The 19,866-nt window shown below is 47.7% G+C and overlaps 1 protein-coding gene across 8 annotated transcripts in view; it reads right to left on the bottom strand.

Annotated features, from left to right (window-relative positions):
- Positions 1-19,866, bottom strand: part of KDM4B (lysine demethylase 4B) — a 72,713-nt gene that overhangs the window by 19,419 nt on the left and 33,428 nt on the right. For all 8 annotated transcript variants that reach the window (XM_040086621.2, XM_040086619.1, XM_040086620.1 and 5 more), the window contains 4 exons: positions 17,489-17,626; positions 7,256-7,452; positions 6,808-6,840; positions 3,640-3,809 (listed from right to left, as the gene is read on the bottom strand). In XM_040086621.2, the coding sequence (XP_039942555.1) occupies positions 3,640-3,809; positions 6,808-6,840; positions 7,256-7,452; positions 17,489-17,626 (538 nt within the window). The remainder of the gene's footprint in view (positions 1-3,639; positions 3,810-6,807; positions 6,841-7,255; positions 7,453-17,488; positions 17,627-19,866) is intronic.

Genomic DNA, 19,866 nt, shown 5'->3' with positions numbered 1-19,866 from the left:
TGTAAGTTCGTAACGGGCATATTAGCACAGAAATCACGTGTACACATGTATTTCTGTGCTACCCATAAATAAATGTGTATATAAATAAAGACATGTATCAGGAGGTGTACTCAGATTTTTTTTTTTTTTTTTGGCTGATAAGGAGGTGCAGAAAAGAGAGTTTGGAGACCCCCATTCTGTATCAGTAGTTTGCTGCTCCCTTGTTTGCAAGCACAGCTCTTATCTGGGTATTACTGTGTGTCAATGCACCCAACAGCCCCAGGAAATGAAGAACTGAACAAAGATACCTGAATCATTATTACCAAAAGATTTCTGCTATCAAGCTTTTTTTAAAAAAATGCTTTTAAAGCATAAATCAAGTGCAGCACGGAGCTCAGCTGGATCCTGAGATATCCTTTACTCACACCCATGTCCTTGTTTCTCTCAGCTCACTGTCTCTCAGTTGATCTGCACAGCTCTCGTGGATGTGACACTTCTCGAGCAGATAAACATCTCAGGATTGTCACCAGAGGCAGCACTGGCCTGTAGAAGTCTTCCCCACCTCTCTTCCCTGTGAAGGGATCCACACACTCCCATTTTCCAGCAGTGATTAAAATTCCTGCTCTCCACTGAGGGGGAATCTCCAGGCTGGGATAATCAGGGGCAGCCTGTTCACCCCAACTTCACCAACTCCAACCCACCCAGATCCCTCCACCTCAGGCTGCACCAAACCTGACCCTTGAATGGAAAATCAGGATAACCATCACATAATAGAGGTTTCTGCATGAAGAAGGGTGAATAATCCCACAATAGGATAAAGTGCCAAAATCCCTGCTGAAATCCCCTAGGGATCACCTTAACCCCAGCGTTTCCTAGAAGTCTGATCACTTTATTTACACTAACTTATAAAAATGGGAACAAGTCCAGCTCAAATAATTACAGTTGTACTCGTGTAGGCAGTCCCTCAGATAAACTGGTTTGTTCTATTGCAGAGAAAGGAATATTGAATTTCCTTAGAGAAACAAACATATTGAATGAAAGGCAAATTGGATTTCTCCCCAGTTGCACAAAACCAGATCATATTTGCTCTCTATACACTCCAAGAATTCTCTCCCCAACAGCACCACAAATGCCATTCACCAGCTTTATTGACTTCTAAAGGGTAATTTGACAGCAGCTGGCACAGAGAACTGTGCTTGAAAGTTTTTGCATTAAGTGAGTTTGCGAGTGAATCTATGGAATCAGAAGCCAGGAAAAAGGGAGGCAAAATTCCAAGAGCCTGTCTGGCTATCCTGAACACTTCCAGGAAGGAAAAGGATCCGAAAGGCACAAATGCACCGGCAGGTCAGGAGAGGAATGTCCTTCCTGTCCTGCTGCAGGAGGATGGCAGGTGTGGGTGGGACACCAGGGACATGTGTGGCAGTGCTGGGCTGCCTGCCCAGGGACAATGTGAACCCTCAACAGAGCTCAGGAAACTCAGGAGCAGCTGAGGGAGCTGGGAAAGGGCTCAGCTGGAGAAAAGGGGGATCAGGAGGGACCTTGTGGCTCTGCACAACTCCCTGACAGGAGGGGAAGGAGAGGGTCAGGTTCTGCTCCCAGGGGAAAGGGACAGGAGGGAACGGCCTCAGATTGCACCAGGGGAGGCTGAGCTTGGACACCAGGAGGAATTCCTCCCTGGGAAGGGTGAGAGGCCTTGGAAGGGGCTGCCCAGGAGGTTTGCAGCCCCCAGCCCTTGAGCTGGCACTCAGGTTTGCAGTTCCCTCTGCACAGCCCCACAGGAAGAGCTGCTGACTGGGCAGGAGGATTTCTGCTGCTCAGCACGCCCAGGCAAGGGTAAAATCTCAACACTCTCCTTCCTAACAGCCCAAGACAACCTGCTAAGAATTCCAAATGTATTAATAGCAACATCATAAATTATGAATATAAAGCTGAGTCATAAAAACCGAAAGTAAACACCGTAAGGGATCTGGGTCAGAAATCCTGAAAACCTGGAGTTATAAATATTCAGCTTGTCCAAATAACCAACATAAAGCACAGGACCCACTTTGCAACCATGACTACTTTGAAATCTCATGCTTTCTCCTTCTCAAGGTCATCTCTCCTGGTGTAATAGAAAATGCAGCCAAATTAAAACCAGGGAAATAAAGAAAGGAAGTGCAGAAGGTGGAGGGGGAGCAGAATTGCCACGAGCAGGGCCATCCAAACAGCTGCTGATTTCTTCTTTCAAGATGAAACCCTAAGACACTGGTGAGAGGCAATGCAGACAGCAGGACGTGGAAAACTCGAGAAGTCGTTGGGATTTAATTGCGGTATTTCAGTAGGAAAGCTGAATATCTGCGAGCAGCCACACCAAGCTGGAGTCTGCTCCAGTGGCACTTCTGCAATGGTGCTGAAAATAAGCTCTTCCCTCCTGAGCCACCAGTTACAGAGCTCTTAAGTAGTGGAAGTGTATGATTTGGAAGCCATTCAGCTAGAACAGAGTTTTTATTATTCCTTGGCCATTCTAATGATCTCAGATCTGTCCTTGTCACTTATCTCTCGTCTCTGAAGAAAAATCAGCATTTTCGGGCCATTTATTACAAGCATCAAGTGTTAAACTTGTACAAGAGCTGAGAGCAGACAATTTAACACACTGCTGATGCTCTCAAGCTTAGGGCAATAGAAATTAAGTATCTGCACTGTGCAACAATGGTTCTCCAACTCCTTATTTCCCCTGAAAAGAGAAAATACACTGCCTAGCTGACAGACTCTGAACAAAGCCCTCAATTCTCTTCCCAGAGCTTCCACAGATTTCCTTTAAGATCATTATCGAGGTTCTCTAAACAGTTTGCAGCATCCGTTTCTCCAAATGCTAAACAAATAATGGATGTATACAATGGATGTAAATTAATTCCCTGTAAGGAATGCTGGAGAAGCCTCAAAGAGGGAGTGTCACAGACAAAAAAACCACTTAACCACACATTAAGAGGGGAAAAAGCAGATTTTTCCCAGCAAGACCTCCAACGTTTTCTACACAGCCAAGAAAAAAGTGCCACAGAAAGAGCCCCCTGCACAAAGGGTGTGTTCAGGGGACTGGATGTGCAGAAGGAATCCCAAAGGACTGGGAGTTGTCATGGCCTGGTTTTATTTTCAGCAAAGGTTTTGTATTTCATGCAGAGGAAGCTGAAAAGCTTCCCTGCTCCAGCTAAACTTGAAGAAACCCAAGTGGGACTCGCGCAGCAGCTGTGGATCCCACCCAAACTGAGGCTCTCTGGATTCAGCCTCTGAAAAATGGGAACAAAGGGAGGGGAAGAAGAGAGATGAATTGCACAAGGCAGTGCACAGATCATTCTCTTTCAGAGCAAGACACAAAAATACATTTCTTTGTTTCTCTGTGAAATAATTTAAAATATTCCTCACATAATATATGTTTTTACAATCCTGTAATAGTTTGGGCCTACAGAATTTTCAAGCCCTGCCAAAAAAAGCTATTTGGACCGAATCCTTAAAGAGAGGGGAAAAAAATCAATTGCTGCTGTGAATGATGACATATTTCAGTGAGCAGAGATTTAATACTGGGGAAAACTCTGCTGATATTTCAACAGAAACAAACAGCAGCAGACAAGGTATTCACAGAGGTGTTTTAGAGCTCGCCCCAGCTCCTCACTGGTCTGGCCTCACCTTCTCCCTCCAGCCCTTTGCTTCTCTCCTCTTCCTCCAGATCCGGCCCCCTTTTCAGCTCCTCTTTTACTTTCACATCTTCCAAAGCAGTTTCAATAGCCATGACATCCCCAAGAGACTTCTGATCCTCTGTTTTGTGTCTTCTGGGTTGACTCCTTTTTCTGTGAGACCTGAAAGCACAGAAGTGTGATTTGACATAAAAGAACAGCCTTCAAAATAGAAACCATCGCTGCCTTAAAAAAGCTGAATACAAAACAAAAGGATCTTCTTTGGAGAGAAAACACAAGGTAGCTAAAATAGCTACAGGGCAAAAGAGATATCTGAAAGGGAACAGATGAACCTTGCATAACACAACATTTAAGATCCGTTCACAGCAGCCATTAATTGTCTGGGTTTCCTGAAGAGCTTTTCCCTACCATTACTAATGTAAGCTCACAAGCTGCAGTTAAAGTGATTTTAATTGTGTTTTCAATCTATTTCGCTTGTATTTCAAAGTACAGATGAAAACTTGTTTAAATGTCTCTTTCATCCTCTGCCTCCAGTCCATTATTTCTTTCCATTCTGCCCGTGCCTCCCTTTGGCAAACTGCTGGAAGCCTGCAAAACATCATCTTCCAGCTCTGAGACATTACCCAGCACTGCCAGCTCCCAAAAACACACTCTAATGAATGCTCAGAGCAAAATCAATAGGCAGTCTATGATTTTTCAGCAGTAAATTCAGAAGGTCCAAGGCCTTGAAGAAAGCTAACTAAAAAATATGCATATTAATGAGAACAGACAAATACTAACGAGGCAATAGCAATGCTGTTCATTCTTTTTAAAGTCAGTGCCACTAACACAAAGATTACAGGAGCCACAATGCAAAGAGAAATGGGAATTGAGAAGTCAGAGAAGAGAAGATTTTTGGGTTGGGAACTGTAGGAAGCTGAGGACCCTCACAGACACCCCATTGCTCAAGAGGGACAGGGAGGGAAAATGGGAAGAACAAGAGCCAGAAATCTGTAAGTCAAGACAAACACAGTTTGATAGGTGAAGAATAAAAAAACAAAAAAAGAAAGAAAGAAGCCCAGGAGATCCACTCACCACCTCCTCAGGCAGAGCAATGCCCAGCCAGTCCCCAAAAACGGCACCTCAGAAGCCAAACCCCTCCTTCCTTGGGTTTTTATTGCTCCCCATAACATTTTATGGCACAGAATTTCCCCTTGGCCACTGGGGGCCAGCTGGGTCCCCTCCCCACCTCTCCCCCACTCCCAGGGTCCCACTGGGCCCGAGTGGGACAAGATAAAGCCTTGACACTGTGCAAGCAACAGCCCCAAGTTCCGAGCCTTTGGAGCACTGGTGCAGCCCCAAATCCCAGGCACTGCACCCCAGCCAGCCCCAGCAAGGGCTGTCCACAACCTGTAGAACTGCTCCTTGAATTTCAGGTTTAAATCTAACAAGCTCTCCTTTTCCAAAAGGATTGATTCAGAAGCTTGTGATTTTTACCCCATTTTTAGCATGTAGGCACTTCTCCTTTGGTAGAAAGCAGCGTTTTCCTCACGGCCTCATACCCACCATGGTGTGACAAAGACTGAAACACACTTCACTCATCAGTCCCAAAGTCTAGAGAAGCTAAAAAGCAGCTCCCATCCACAGAGCCCAGAAAACTCAGCTCCTAATTAGATTTGGAGCACAACGGAGTCAAGAACCTTTAATCAGCCTTTCAACTGAAACAGAAGGGAGATAAAAAAAAAAAAAAAAAAATTCCACCTGAGATGAATGATGAACAGAAAAGCAAGTTGATCCATATGCACAGGGACCTCTAATTGCCAGACTCTGAGCAGATGGTGGCCCTCCAAGAGGAGCTGGTGCCTTCACACCTGCAGGACAGTCATTAGCAGGAACAGGGCTGAGCCCAGAAGGATCAGCTCTGCTCTTCACCCATACTCCAAGAACACAGCACCTTCCCTGGGAGGGTGGGAGGTGAAGATAAAGCTGTGAGACTTTGCCACTGCAGCTGGAACATTCTCTGGCTGAAGGAGGAGTAGAGTCAAGTGTTACAAGCTGGTTTTAGCAAAGTGTGTTCTATTCCTGTGGTGTGGAAATGCCAGGCAAAAAATTACAGCGCAGAGCTTTGTACTCACGGGAGAGAAAAAAAGATGTGTTCTACAGCGCTCTTCTCACTCAGGGGTTGTGGGGGAGAGAGGCAGAAAGCTGAGCATTTAAGGGAAGTGCTTCCACAACTACAGGCTGAGGGCTGAGCACTTCCAGAAGTGAAGCTGTTCTGCGTCTGACAGAATTCACACACCAGCAACGGGCTGCTGGGGACTGGACTAACACTTGCTGCAGCCATAAAGTAAACCAAGCTGGGTTTTTTAAGGTAACCAAGTCTGACTGACCTCAGAGAAGAAATAAAACCTCTCTGCAGAGTTTAAAGCTCCATTTTTCCAAGAGAGCTGACAAAAAAAGCAGTGTTTGTGCTCTTTGAAGAACAGACCACAAAGTGACTTAATTTAAGTAGCTACAACTGTGAAGGTTTGGGCAGAGGTGAATCCCATCCCTCCATCCTGCTGAGAAAAGTCAGGCTTCAAGTAAAACGATGTCTTGGAAAGACAAAAGCACAGGAGAAAGTATTGCTAAGGAGTATTGAACAGCCTCAGAACTGCTTCAGGATAATGCTGGAATAATCCAGGAAACACTGAACGGATAAGCAAAAAAAAAGTACCTGGATCTTTTGCAATAGGCTCAGGCTGAGAGAGAGGATTCTCTGCTGGGTAATAGGCTCAGGGAGGGAAAATAATCCTTGGTGTTCATACAGAACCTTAGACTGTGCAAACATCAGCTGCATCGGGAGCCCTGAACAGTCACAAAAACGCAGCAGCGCTTTTCTCAGTGCCCAGCTCCCTCTCCACCCCCAGTTACCCCCACACATCGCTGCCAGCCCAGGAGAGCAACTCAAAGAGCGAAAAACCAAAGAGCCACGAGACAGGTGAGGTTTCTCCAGTGATGGAAGAGATCACAGAAATCCAAACCAAGATGAAGCCACGGGAACCTTGAGGCCCAAAGATTTCCTGGGGGCTTTCACATAAAGTTCAGTGACAGAGGAAAAGAGTCCCAGAGCTGCTATTTTAAGAAGCTTGCCAGGAAAAAAATAATGAAGTGATGGAGGTTGCTGAGGGAAGTCACATACCGGTGTTTGTTGTCCTCTTCCTCATCTCCTATCCTATAAAGCAAGATTCCAACAGGAAAAGGTTAGCATGCCAAATTTTCGATTCAAGCATGCTGTAACACACAAAAATCACAGACTTGTAGCAAATTAATACAAAGATCAAAGGAAGCACAGAAAGGCATGCATAAAATCCCCTTTTGCAACTGATGGGCTTTTTTTTTTAACTCCTGCTTTCTGATCGGTGAAGCTCTAAACCCTCACTGTAGATTTTTTTTTTGGTCTTCCAGGATAAGAGATGAGACGTGAGGGGGAACAAAGCGTCCCACTTTGAAAAGCACGTGCTTTTAGAGCACGGGAAGGAAGCAGGGCCGTGAGGGACACATTGCCCCAGACAAACGGCACGAGGAATTGCACGAAAGGAACAAAGGAAGAAAAGAGAATCTCAGACACAGCCACTCTCTGCCTTTACCTGCGCAGCAGCTTCGCCTTCAGGTCTGCCTTGGTCTCGTTCCAGGCGTCCAGCTCGGGGCTGCTCAGGGCCGTGGGCTTCATGTGGTCCAGGACAGCGATGTCCTTGCCCTGCTTCCAGAGCTCGTAGCGCTCGGGCTGCAGCACCCTCACAAACACGTCCATGGAGATCTTCACCATGTCCTTGCGGCACGTGCACTGCAAGAGAGCGCAGCGCGTCACACGGGCACCCGCCCCGGGGGAAAGCAGCTCTGCCCCAGGAGCGCTGCTGCAAGGGCTCGGTGCTGCCAAGGCCTCAGCTCTACCTGCTCCTGGAAAACCACTCAGCACTCTCCCAGGGTAGGGGAAAACTCTGCTCTCAAGGATTTTGTTCTCCCTCAAATCCCCCCAAGGAGCCGAAGCTTCCTGAGACTGGCAGGGCTCGAGTCCAGTGGACACAATTACTGTGCCTGGTCTAGCCCAGGTCTGCCCACTCTGGCAGAGTTTTCCAGGCTGAAAAGACATTCTTGGTATCAGTTCATAACTCAGAAAAGCCTTCCAGGAACCAAAGCCTGACCTAGAGCACGGAGCAGTTAAACTTCATCACGATACATCCTGACATGGCACAGCAACCCTGCACAAAAGGGAAGGAATAAGAAACCTGCAGTAACTACAACCAGCATCCAAACCACCAAGTGGGAGAAAATGTGCTTTATTCATTTCAGCTGGCATGTGCTCATTAAAACTCACCTGGAGTTACGCCCCTGCCACTGCACAGACTCACAGGTGCTTCTCCTTGGATGTGTCCCTTTGCTGTGATGAATGAACAGACTGAGTGCAGCAAGGGGATTCTCCCCCTGGGCACTGATATCAGCCTTTATAAACGTCATCAAAAGGAGGCAGAGGATGCAAAAGGACCCAGGAATCCCCAGGTGCCTCTGGGGGCTGCAGCCTCAGCTCTCTTGGGGCTCTGCTCTAAGGTGCAAAGCTTTGCTTGCACTAAATTGCTTTTCAACTCCAAGGTGAGGCTGAGGTAATTGGAGCCACTTTGCAGGACTGCTTTGGGATTTTTTCCCACCCTTCCTCCACAGCTTCTCAAAACCATTCCATCCGTTCTTTTGGCTGAAATGCCTGAAATTAAACCTACATCTCCCCTTTCTCTCTTCCCTTTTCACCACCATCACTAAATAATTAATGGCAGTAGTTGAGAATTCACTGAGACAGGGAGAGAGAAGAATCCTCCTGTGCAGTTCTTCACCATCCCACGTCCTCCAGCTCCAGTTTCTCACTGTGCAGGGGCTGGGGCAGTGCTGGTAACCCCAGTGTGCTGAGGGGGAAGGAGCATTTACAGACAGGCACTTTCAGGAAAACTCCATTTAATGAGAAAGGGCTGAGGCCAGAAAGGCTGGAAATGCAATTTGGCCACAGCACAGCAGGAACACAGATGGCACCCAGGCTTCCAACCCCAGCTTCCCACGGCACCTCCAGCAATCCTGGCCTGAGGGACTGAGCAGATTCCCCTTGAGAAAGTTTCAAAGCACCTGTGCAGAGCTACAAAGAGGAACACACAAGAGCATGCCCAGCACAGCTCTGGGGACTGGCCTCCTCAGAGGCTGAAACACGGCTCAGAAGGGGAACTCTGCGTTTGGTGACCCTGACCTGGGCCCCAGAGCTGCAGCACAGACACACCCACACCTCCAAACCTGCCAGCAAAGCCCGAGGCACTCAGGGCCAGAGTCTCCAGAGCAGGTTCCAAGCAGCAGCAGCTGCAGAATCTCCCCCAGCTGCAGCCCCTGGGCAGAGCTGGAGGAGCCCACGCTGGGCTCCAGGGATGCTGCTGGGCTGGGACTCGGCACCGTGGCCTCCATCTCCCACATCCTGCAGCAGCCAAGCTCCTTCCTGTCCACAAATCTACCATGATGCATGTTTATATTTCAATTTTAATTTAATTCTATTGCTTTCACACCAGCCAGCATGAATAATTGACAAAGGCTCTTTCCTCTGGGGCTCCTTCCAGACCGTCCAGTGACATTTCCTCAGCTGCTGCAGCTGTGTCACAGCCACACTCCCAGCATGGCCAGGACATTTTTCCATTCCCTGCCCTCAGACAGCAGTGAGATCCTGCTGATGTTTCCCATACAGCTGGAAAAGGGAATGTTCTTGTGTGTGAGAGAGCTGGAGAGGGGGAAAGGGGGAGACAAGGAGGGGAGTGAGGGTAGAGAAGGGTAAGGAATTGCCTTTGCAATAAATTCCCTGCTCTGCTCCATTCCAGCAGGACGAAAGCAGCAATGATCTCCAGTCCCACACCCTGCCTTCCCCCTTCCCCATACACAGAGCTGTATTTCTTTCAAAGTATTCCACCGTGCTCACAAACACATGTGTTTCCTAAGAGACATTCTACCGACACCCCCATCTCTGTCCATGCCTACCCCCAATTTCTGCAGAATATATCCTCCCAAGCCCCCTCAAATTCTAACACTTTTATATTCCACTATTACTAAACTTTATAGAAAAAAAAAAAAAAAAAAAAGATGAGCATGTCAACACTAAAATACCACCACTAAGGAGAGATATGAAACCTCATTTCCTTTACATGAGACAAAGCTGAACCCCAAAGCTCCAGTTTGGGAATTGACAGAATTCCCATAGTCCTGAGAAGGATTTCAGGGTGATGTGATCACCCAAAGCACAGGACTGAATGGCAACACAAAGATTTTATCCAAAGGACAGGTGAGAAATTCCAGGAACTCGGAGATCTCATCCAGCGCCTTCCCCTCTCCCGTCCATCATTCCCAGCCCGGCTGCCAGAGCCCACTCCTGGGAACAGCTGGGCTGGCAGAGCCACGCATCAAACAGCTCAAGAAACAACAGAATGTTCATAACTGGGATCTCCAAGGACCCACTGCAAGTCCTGAAAATGGGAGTGGGAAAAAAAACCACCCCAAGCTAAAAATCAACAGCTTTAGGGTCAGTGCCTTGCCTTTGGTTACAGGGGAGCTGAGACCCAAAAGAACAACGAGAGGAGTTTCCACATTCACCAAATGTGCAGGAACTTCACTTATTCCACCTTCTGAGGCTTTTCCCAGCCTCACCTCTCCTTTTCCATACTTTAATGGCCTTATTCACTCTAAGCACAGGGGAAAACACTGTAAGGAAATGCACAAGCAAACCTTCCTCCTGCCTAAAACCCCAACATTCTTCCTTTCCTCATTATTTTGTTATCTGCAACTCTAATTTGGAGCCTGTGGTAAAATATGTGACCGCACCAGGAGCCCTGTCCCATCAATTCTAGCTCCAAGACTGATAGGGGGGGAATTTGTGGCTATTGAACGCTCAACCATTATCTTATTTGCAATATTTTTTAACATAAAAACACAAATAAGTCTACATAAAACAACAGTCAAATAAAATGACTGTCTCCTTGAAGTCATAAAATCAAATGATTAATGGGAAAGCGCCGACTCATTCAGCTTCAACCTTCAGCAACAGTTTTGTGAGGATATTTCCCTCAATTCCCAACTATTAACACCGAACTGAACCTCAGCAGTTCCACCACAGAGGGGAGGTTAATGGAAAATAAGCTTTTTCTTTAGAAATAGTCACCAAAGTGACATATTTAAAGTGGCACCTCTGTCTTTCATGGGGAAAAAACCTTCACATTCAGATGAAAGCAGTTGGTAAGACTCAGCTGAGCCTCCCACTTGGCCTTTTAATGGAAATTTATCCATCACAAAACCCAGTGTGCTCGAAATTGAAATCCTTTCAGCTTTTAAATGCCGGACCAAAATCTTTGCTTAAAGCTTTTCTACCTGCTTTGCCGTAACAGTGAAGCCTAAAAGCAAGTTCCTGGGAAAGAGGGGTGGTTTTTTCCCACAGAAAAGGCAGCAGAGGAGCAGAGACATCACCCCCAGCTTCTCCCCGAACATCCCCAGGGAGTTTCAGCTCTTGGGAGAAACCAGCCCCAGCACAATCAATTTTTCGAAGCAGCAGCCCAGTTTGTTCCATACGACAGATGTGCTGCTACTGGGATCCAACAGGACAGAAAAAAAAATCCCAGTTTGAGGCTCCAGTTTCCTTTTCCTTCCACTCAGCTCCTGAAAGATGAACGGCAGCAATCCTGTGAGCAAGTGAGGAGTTAAACTCCGAGGAGAAGGAGGAGGAAAAGCCCAAACTGCAGTTTGTGTTTAATGCTTGGAGGTTGGAAGCTCGAGGGAGAGAGAAGATGAGCCTTGACCCCCCCCTCCCATTTGCAGAGTGATTACCAGCATCAACAACAAACCAGTTCATTAGGAAACCCACTGGAAACCCTTCCCAGAGCTTCATAAACAAAACAATTAGGAAAGATTTCCACAGCCTCCCCCTGTCCCTGGCTGCAGGGCACGATTCCTCCCTGCCTGCTCCCCAATGCTCCCTGAGCATTCCTGGGGTGCAGGAGTGGGGCTGGGGGGAGGCAGAGTCGCCCCACTGCCCCTCAGACACAGCGTTTGTGCGTGACAGGAATGCTCTGGGACGTGTCCCAACCTCAGCAAACATCCCACCCTGCAGAGGGGCCAAGCCAGCAGGACCTGGTGGCAGCGATTCCACCCCAGGGAAATGCAGCAAACCTGGAATTCCCAGCGATTCCCAGCGATTCCCAGCAATTCCCAGCAATTCCCAGCAAATCCCAGCAAATCCCAGCATTGATTCTGCTCACAGAACCCCAAGTGCCCTTCCTTCAGTAACAAAAACCGTGCCAAGAAATTGCCAGCCAGAATTTCAGGAGAGGAGCTTGGAAGAGCTGATGAAACAAAGCACCCAACAAAGAACCATCCCCTTTCCACCTCAGCACGAAAAAAGCTGCAAAAGTTCCTTTTTCCTGCACAGAATCAAGAGCAGGGCATTGGGGGTGTTTACAAATAATACATGAAAATAAGTATGAAGAAAGGTGGAAGAATTTGTACAAGAGCAACTTTGAATCTGACAAAAATAAACCGTGGAAATGTTATTCCATAATAGATTTCTTTAATGTATTCTAAGCTTAAAAGGTCTAATTAGAGTAAAAGAGCAATTTTGAACGTCTGACAAAAATAAACTATGGAAATGCTATTTCATAATAGATTTTTTTTTATATGTGTTGTAAGCTTAAAAGGTCTAATTAGATTCAGTTGAGGCACAGACACAGAGTAATGCAAAAATACAATTCTGATTTGCCTTATTTTGGGGACCAATTCTGCACTATTACCAAACAGGTTTCTGCAAAAACCTCACAAGTTTTATTTTCTTGGGAAATACAGACATAGAGAAGGGGAAAAAAAATCTACTAAAATGCGAATAGTAAGAAGAAAGCTTCGATTTTACCTGGAAAATTACATGCTAGAAACCATTAAATGGCAGACATTCCAAGTGTAAATTTGAGATTATTCCTCTATTTTACATATAGCTCAGAAAAAAAGGAGTGAGCAGAAGGTTTGGAAGCAGCAAACCGTGTAAAGGATATCCCAGGCTGGGATCCAAAAAATCCCTTCTCCTGGCAGAGCAGGAAAATCCAAAGGGAAGAGGTTTTTTGTGTGTCCCCTTTCCCAGAGCAGAGAGCAGCAGAGCAGGGGAGCTCTGGAGCCAGGGTCTGATGAGGTGAGAGCTGTTTATTTCTGAACCCAAAATGCAGGAATTGGGCAGGAAGGGGACTTTAGTTCAGAACCACAAAATGCAGGATTTGGGCAGGAAGGGGACTTTATTTCAGAACACAAAATGCAGGATTTGGGCAGGAAGGGGACTTTAGTTCAGAACCCCAAAATGCAGGATTTGGGCAGGAAGGGGACTTTAGTTCAGAACCTCAAAATGCAGGATTTGGGCAGGAAGGGGACTTTAGTTCAGAACCCCAAAATGCAGGATTTGGGCAGGAAGGGGACTTTAGTTCAGAACCCAAAATGCAGGATTTGGGCAGGAAGGGGACTTTTTTTCAGAACCCAAAATGCAGGATTTGGGCAGGAAGGGGACTTTATTTCAGAACCCAAAATGCAGGATTTGGGCAGGAAGGGCAGCCTGACCCCGTTTTATGTCGAGAGAAAGAATTCCAGCAGTTTCTCTGGAGTAAACAGGAGATAAAGGGAGGTTGGAAAGTGGCAGCCAGCAGGAACCCAGACCTTCCCCAGGAGTGGCTGCACTTAATTGAAAGGAAAGGGCAGAAATTCCACTCCCATCCACTTATTTTCAGTCCAGTTTTGCCAAAGAAATAGAAAAGCTGAGCTGGGATTTGAAACCCTGCTAAAACCCGACACTCTGAAAGGGTCTCTGGATAGCAGGAGGCTCACAGGCCACCTCCACTACAGGGAGGGCACTTTTCTGAAACTCCTGGTTTAAAAAGGCTGTCTGGGCAAAGACACAGCTGGTAAAATCCTCTGGTGGTGGCATCCAAGGGTTTTCAGAAACAAAAAAAATACAGGAATGCAGGCAGGAACTGCAGGCTCACGGTGCAAAATAAAAAGCAGTTTAAAAAAAAAAAAAAAGATGGTAAGGAATGAAAATTATAATTTCCTGCCTCTCACTCAGCGGCTTTTTTTCAATGACCAAACAGAAAAAGAAAAAAATAATATGACAAATGGAAGACAAATGACTGAGCAACTCCAACTAGAGAAAACAAAGAGAAATATTTCTCCCTAATTTCCAAGTTCTGCCTGTGCAGGCAAACATTAACTGTAGTACATAGAAATAAACCCATCCCTCCTCAGCTGCACCTCGGAATCAGGAATGCTGAAGCCCAAAGCAAATATCTGGATTGCAGCTGACTCTGAAAGATTGTGCCAGGATCTCCAAGGCTGTGAAATGCCCTGTGAACTCCTGGGTGTCTTTGCTGTGCGCTGGGACAGGGACACCCACGTCAGTGCAGCAGGACTGCACCTCCCAAGGAGCACCCAGAGGTGCTGGAATGGATCCATGGAAAAGCTGCTGACAGCACAGGGATTATCCCTGGCAGCCCCAGGATCAGCTGGAGGCCTCTCCCATCCCTGAACCAGGATGAGGTGGAAGAGGAAAGCTGAGGTTTGGCCTCAAAGTCACCTTGGCTGGGAGGGAGTCCGCTGCAGCAGGAGGCTCCTCCAGGACAGATGGAGGATTTACATCAGCAATAAAGGGCAGAAGAGCTCAAAGCTGTTATTTCCTGCGCTTCTGGGCACAATGTCCAGCTGGAAGGGAGAAATCCACCTCGCAGTGGGGCAGCACCACAGAATTAACACCAGAGGAGGAGGAGGTCAGACCCTTCCTCTGGATCTGACACGTGCTGAGAGCACAGAGAACCAGTCCTGAAGATTTCTGCACGTCACCAAAGACAACGTGAAATGTGTCTGTCCCAAACCACCCTCAGCACTGGGGCGGGAGGAGCAGAAAATCAGACCCAAGGGGCAAAAACTAAAAACCCGAGGAGAGAAAGGCTCCAAAACATCACACCACCTTCTCAAAATGCTTTGAACCAAACAGGACAGCTTGGATTATTCACTTGCTATTCACCAAACCAATTTCCACTGGAATTTTTAGGACCTGTCCACCCTGGTTACTAATTTACAGATAACGGTGGGTCAATCCACTTGTAGTTTCCCACCCTACTCTGCAGCCACTGCTATTTTTTCTCTCGCTAATCCTGACACTTGTTCTACAATTAGAGCAGGACCAGTGTGATCTCAGAAGCTGATCTTTACGCTCCAGGCTGGTTATCCTGTATTTTTACAGCCCAGGCAGGTTCTCTGTGGGATGCAGAACATTGCACCCATCTGGCAGGCAATTAGCACAGCTCTGCTCTCCGAGGTGAACCATTCCCACCCTCTCCTGCTCTGCACCACTGGCACACACAGCTCCCAGCAGAGCAGAATCCAAAGCTCCTCCGCAGGATAATGTCCAGGAGAACATTACAACTGGCTAATTATGAACCTTGCCTTGTCCCCGTTCTCCTGAGTGCTGGCAGGACAAGAGAGCTGTGCCGGAGCCCAAGGAAAGGAGGGAATCACCCCCAGGCAGCTGGGCACTGCAGGAAGAACAGGAGCCTGCAGAGCTTTGCCCAGCTCAAGACTTCCCAACAACTTTTATAAATGAGTATATGGTAAGAAAAAAAACCCTCAAACCTGCCTGCACGTCAGCAAGGATAATCTAATTGTGCCTGGCAGCGTATAAATCAATAAAGCCAGTTTTTAAATACAGGAAAGGTGTAGTAGTTAACTAAAAATTACGTACTCGGGAACCGTGGAATGGCGTGGGTTGGGAGGGACCTTAAATCTCATCTCAACCCTCCCCTGCCAGGGCAGGGAACACCTCCCACTGCTGCTCCAAGCCCCAGCGTCCAGCCTGGCCTTGGGCACTGCCAGGGACCAGGGACAGCTGCTCTGGGCACCCTGTGCCAGGGAGGAATTTCCTCCTGATGTCTCTCCAGGAATTCTCTCCCCACAGAGATGCAGCCACGCCCTCAGCTGATCATTCCTTAGGTCCCTGCTTAACCTCAAGTGAGATTTAAACAAAGCTTTGCCCTTAGAGTGAAACCAACTCCCCCCTCAGCAGGGACCCCCAGTCAGGCATCCCAGGGTTAATTAACACGTGCTTCAGAGCAGTATTAAGCAGGAAGCTCAGAACAGACAAGTGCCACGGAGTGCAATGGGAATAAATTGGGCATCTCTTTCCCCATTTCCACTTTGTGTCCCCAGATCTGCTCCGAGCTCTGCTGCTGCTTGTTCAGTAATTTCACGCTACGCTGCTTAACAATGTAAGCATGGAGGCTCCATCTAAAACTGCACTTCCCAAATGTCACTTGTTTGTGAACACATGGCTGAACCCAAAATTGCTTTTAATATTCGAGTGGTGCCTGCTGGCTCTGTTGTAGTTAAGGGTCTGCCTGAATTTCCATGATAAACCCCATTTTCTGGGTGTAATACCATGACCAGTCACTACACATAAACCTGCTTTACAAGGTCACAGCAGACAAACGCCACTTTTTACATTTTTAAACCAAGGTTGCTTGGCTATTTTTGAGTTTCAGACACCTGACACTGAGCTGAGGCCTCTTACAGGTTAAGGTTTTTCTTATCACCTCTTGAACTCCAGAACAAACCCAAATGTCTGGCCCATCCCCGGCAGTGTCCAAGGCCAGGCTGGACAGGGAGAGTGGAAGGAGTCCCTGCCCATGGTAAAACTTCCCAGATTCCACGAAATGAGCTTTGCAGTTATTCTGCAGGCTTCAAACCAGGAGAGCACGAGTGCTGTCACAAACCAAAGTACACCAAGAATCTGCCCTAAGGAGGAATAACCACACAAACGTAACTCTCCAAACTTAACTGAGTGCACAGATTAGAGGAGCTCAGGTATTTTCAGAGTGTTATTACCACAGTGTTACTAAAGCTCAAAAGTATTTCCAGCTTATTCCTTTCCCTCCAGTGTGTGTTTAATGAGTTGTGTTCAGTTACATCAGTCACCTTATTCACTGTGAAACGCAGCTTGGATGCACCAGAAAACTAATTCCAACTTACCAATCCCAAAACAACCTGTGCACAAAGTGAATGTAACACTTGAGAAAGTCATTCCTACACCCTCAGAATAAAACAAACTATCAAGGGGCAAAACCAGCACCGTGGGACAGTGAGAGGGCACATCCCGAAGCAGAGGCATTTTCCACGCTGTCCTCAGGAATAAGGACAAACAACAGCCCCAGTGCCACTGCTGTGTCCCTGAGCTGGTGGCTTTCCTCAGCCCAGAGCCCACCTGTGTTCCCATTTCCCCCGAGCCCACCTGTGTTCCCATTTCCCCTGAGCCCACCTGTGTTCCCATTTCCCCTGAGCCCACCTGTGTTCCCATTTCCCCCGAGCCCACCTGTGTTCCCATTTCCCCTGAGCCCACCTGTGTTCCCACTTCCCCTGAGCCCACCTGTGTTCCCATTTCCCAGTTTCCCTGAGCCCACCCGTGTTCCCATTTCCCCCAAGCCCACCTGTGTTCCCATTTCCCATTTCCCCCAAGCCCACCTGTGTTCCCATTTCCCCCAAGCCCACCTGTGTTCCCATTTCCCCTGAGCCCACCTGTGTTCCCATTTCCCCCGAGCCCACCTGTGTTGCCATTTTCCCTGAGCCCACCTGTGTTGCCATTTCCCAGTTTCCCTGAGCCCACCCGTGTTCCCATTTCCCATTTCCCCCGAGCCCACCTGTGTTCCCATTTCCCCCAAGCCCACCTGTGTTGCCATTTCCCCCGAGCCCACCTGTGTTGCCATTTCCCCCGAGCCCACCTGTGTTGCCATTTCCCCTGAGCCCACCTGTGTTGCCATTTTCCCGTAGTCGATCCAGCGCAGAGTGGCGAAGTTGGTGGACTCGGCGCAGTTGAAGCCGTGGTTGAAGCCAGCGTGGTAACCGTAAGGAAACGTGATCATGAACTCCCCAGCTTCCTGGGTGATCTGAAAAACAAAGGAAAAAGGAGGAGATGCCCCACAGGTCATTTAATGCAGCAGCTTGAGAACGTGGAGCCATTAAAACCCCCCAGTGATTAAATCTGTTCCCACCAGAGGGTCAGGGTCGGCAGAGCAGTCACTGCCAGCTCTTGGCTGAGCCTGGAACATTCCTGAAGAACTCCAGGAATGCTCAAGCATTTCTCTGAAGGGAAAAAACTCACCACAGTGGGTGGAAGGGGTCACATGAACGGAACTATTTACACCTGCAGGCTCCAGTTACAAAAGGCTCTCAGGCTGCAACATTCCAAGAGATCAATAAATCTTTGATGGGAGCACTTTGGCTTAGGCAGTTCCAAACCTTCACTCCCACCCCCATGCCAGAGCAGCCAAGAGCCCTGGATTTCCCTCCCAACATTCCCTGTATTTATTTCCCCACTCACATTCATCAGCCTCACTCACACCCGTTCACCCAAAAGCCAAACACCCTAAAAATTCCAGCCCAGCTTGTGTCTGCTTCGGGATTGTCCAGAGCAGCTCTGGCTGCCCCTGGATCCCTGGCAGTGTCCTGGGCTTGGAGCAGCCTGGGACAGAGGGAGGTGTCCCTGCCCATGGCAGAGGTGGCACTGGATGAGCTTTAAGGTCCTTTTCAGCACAAACCACCCTGTGACTCCACTTTAACAAAATTAAAACAACAATAAGCATTACGGACATTATTAATAAGGGTTGAACTCTACAGATTGCAGCTGGAACCAGAGGCAAATCGATCTGGACACTCCTAAAGAAACCCTCTTTTTATATCTTGTGCAGAAAAACCATTGGGGAAAAAAAGAAGTTTAATTAAGAGCATGGCCTGAACCACGGGAGCAGCTCCCAGCCCCTCCTGCAGCAGCACCTCCCCTCCACGGGGCACGGAGGGGGCAAAGCTTGACCTCCCCTGTCTTTCCAACCCAGCAGCGCTGACAGACCTCTCACAGCTGCCACAGGCCAAGGGCTCTGTTTGGATTCTTTCCCACAGCCGTAACTCAGAGCCCAGCAGCTCTGAGCCTCTCCAAGGGACTGCACTTCCAAACACCAGGATGGGGCCAAACGCAGAATGTAAACAGACAGGAGTTCAAACATCTCCCCCTCGGCTGGGCCAACATCTGAACTTGCTGATGCCATTGACATTAGAAGAATAATTTTAAAAAAAGAGGGAATAAAAGCTGCTGTGGCACACAGAGAAGCTCCTGCAGGATTTCAGGGGGTGCTGAAGCCCAGCCCCTCCACAAACCCCAGCAGTGGCACTCTGCTGGCTTCAGAAGATGAACAGATTATGCTTCTGTCAGTGAATGCACATCCTGGTGTCTCCATTTCATGCCCACATCATCCATGGCACTGCTGTCAACATTATCCCACAATAAATTAGAAAACACTCCAGATGATGGATAGGCCATGCAGAAAAGTAATAACTATTGAAGGGAAGCCAGCACAAACTGCCACTCATGAAGAAAGCCCCCAGATTTACTGACTTCTGCAAGCTCTTGAGGAATAAATGGAGAAATCAATAGGAGATTACAGAAATACACATTTTTAATTATTAAAAAGCCCTAGTATTGATCTGTTTCCTTTTTTCCCAGAACAGCATTATAGAGATTTATAAATGCTGCCCATTTCAACTTCATTGAAATCCGCCAAGAACTCGGATGAAGGGATCCTGTCTCTATTCCTCAGGAAAAATGGCATTTGTTCCCTGCTTGTGAGTAACAGTGACACTCCTCCAACAGCCACTAACTCAGGCCAGGGCTTGGGGCATCCTGGGACAGTGGAAGGTGTCACTGTTTGGGATTTAAGGTCCCTTCCCACTCCATGATTCCGTGAATCCAGCCTGGAGCATCCACAGGCAGCTCTGGCTCTGCTGGGAACAGCCAGCAGCAGCAGTTCGAGTGATTCTGCACAGATACAAATCCCTGCAACCAACACTTGGCTGAGGAGATTTACTTCTTGCCACAAGACTTTAAGGATAAGCACATTAAAACGATCACAGCAAATAAACATGACCCCTTCTTTTCAAATCAGGGCTTAAGAGCTGCAGGGATCCTTCCAGGCTTAGAGCAGCAGGAACACTTACACGACAGGGAACCAGCACAGCCAGCTCCCCTCCGGGTCGTGCTGGATCCACAAGGAGATTAAAAAAAAACCCTCTTTCTGTATCACTGGGGGTTTGCTGCCCCTTGATGAGCCACAACATCCTTATTAGCTCAGAGAGG

This window comes from Hirundo rustica, chromosome 26 (assembly GCF_015227805.2).
Source record: "Hirundo rustica isolate bHirRus1 chromosome 26, bHirRus1.pri.v3, whole genome shotgun sequence".
Taxonomy (NCBI): domain Eukaryota; kingdom Metazoa; phylum Chordata; class Aves; order Passeriformes; family Hirundinidae; genus Hirundo; species Hirundo rustica.
The sequence above is the reverse complement of the archived record's forward strand: the minus strand, read 5'-3'. Positions and strand labels throughout refer to the sequence as shown.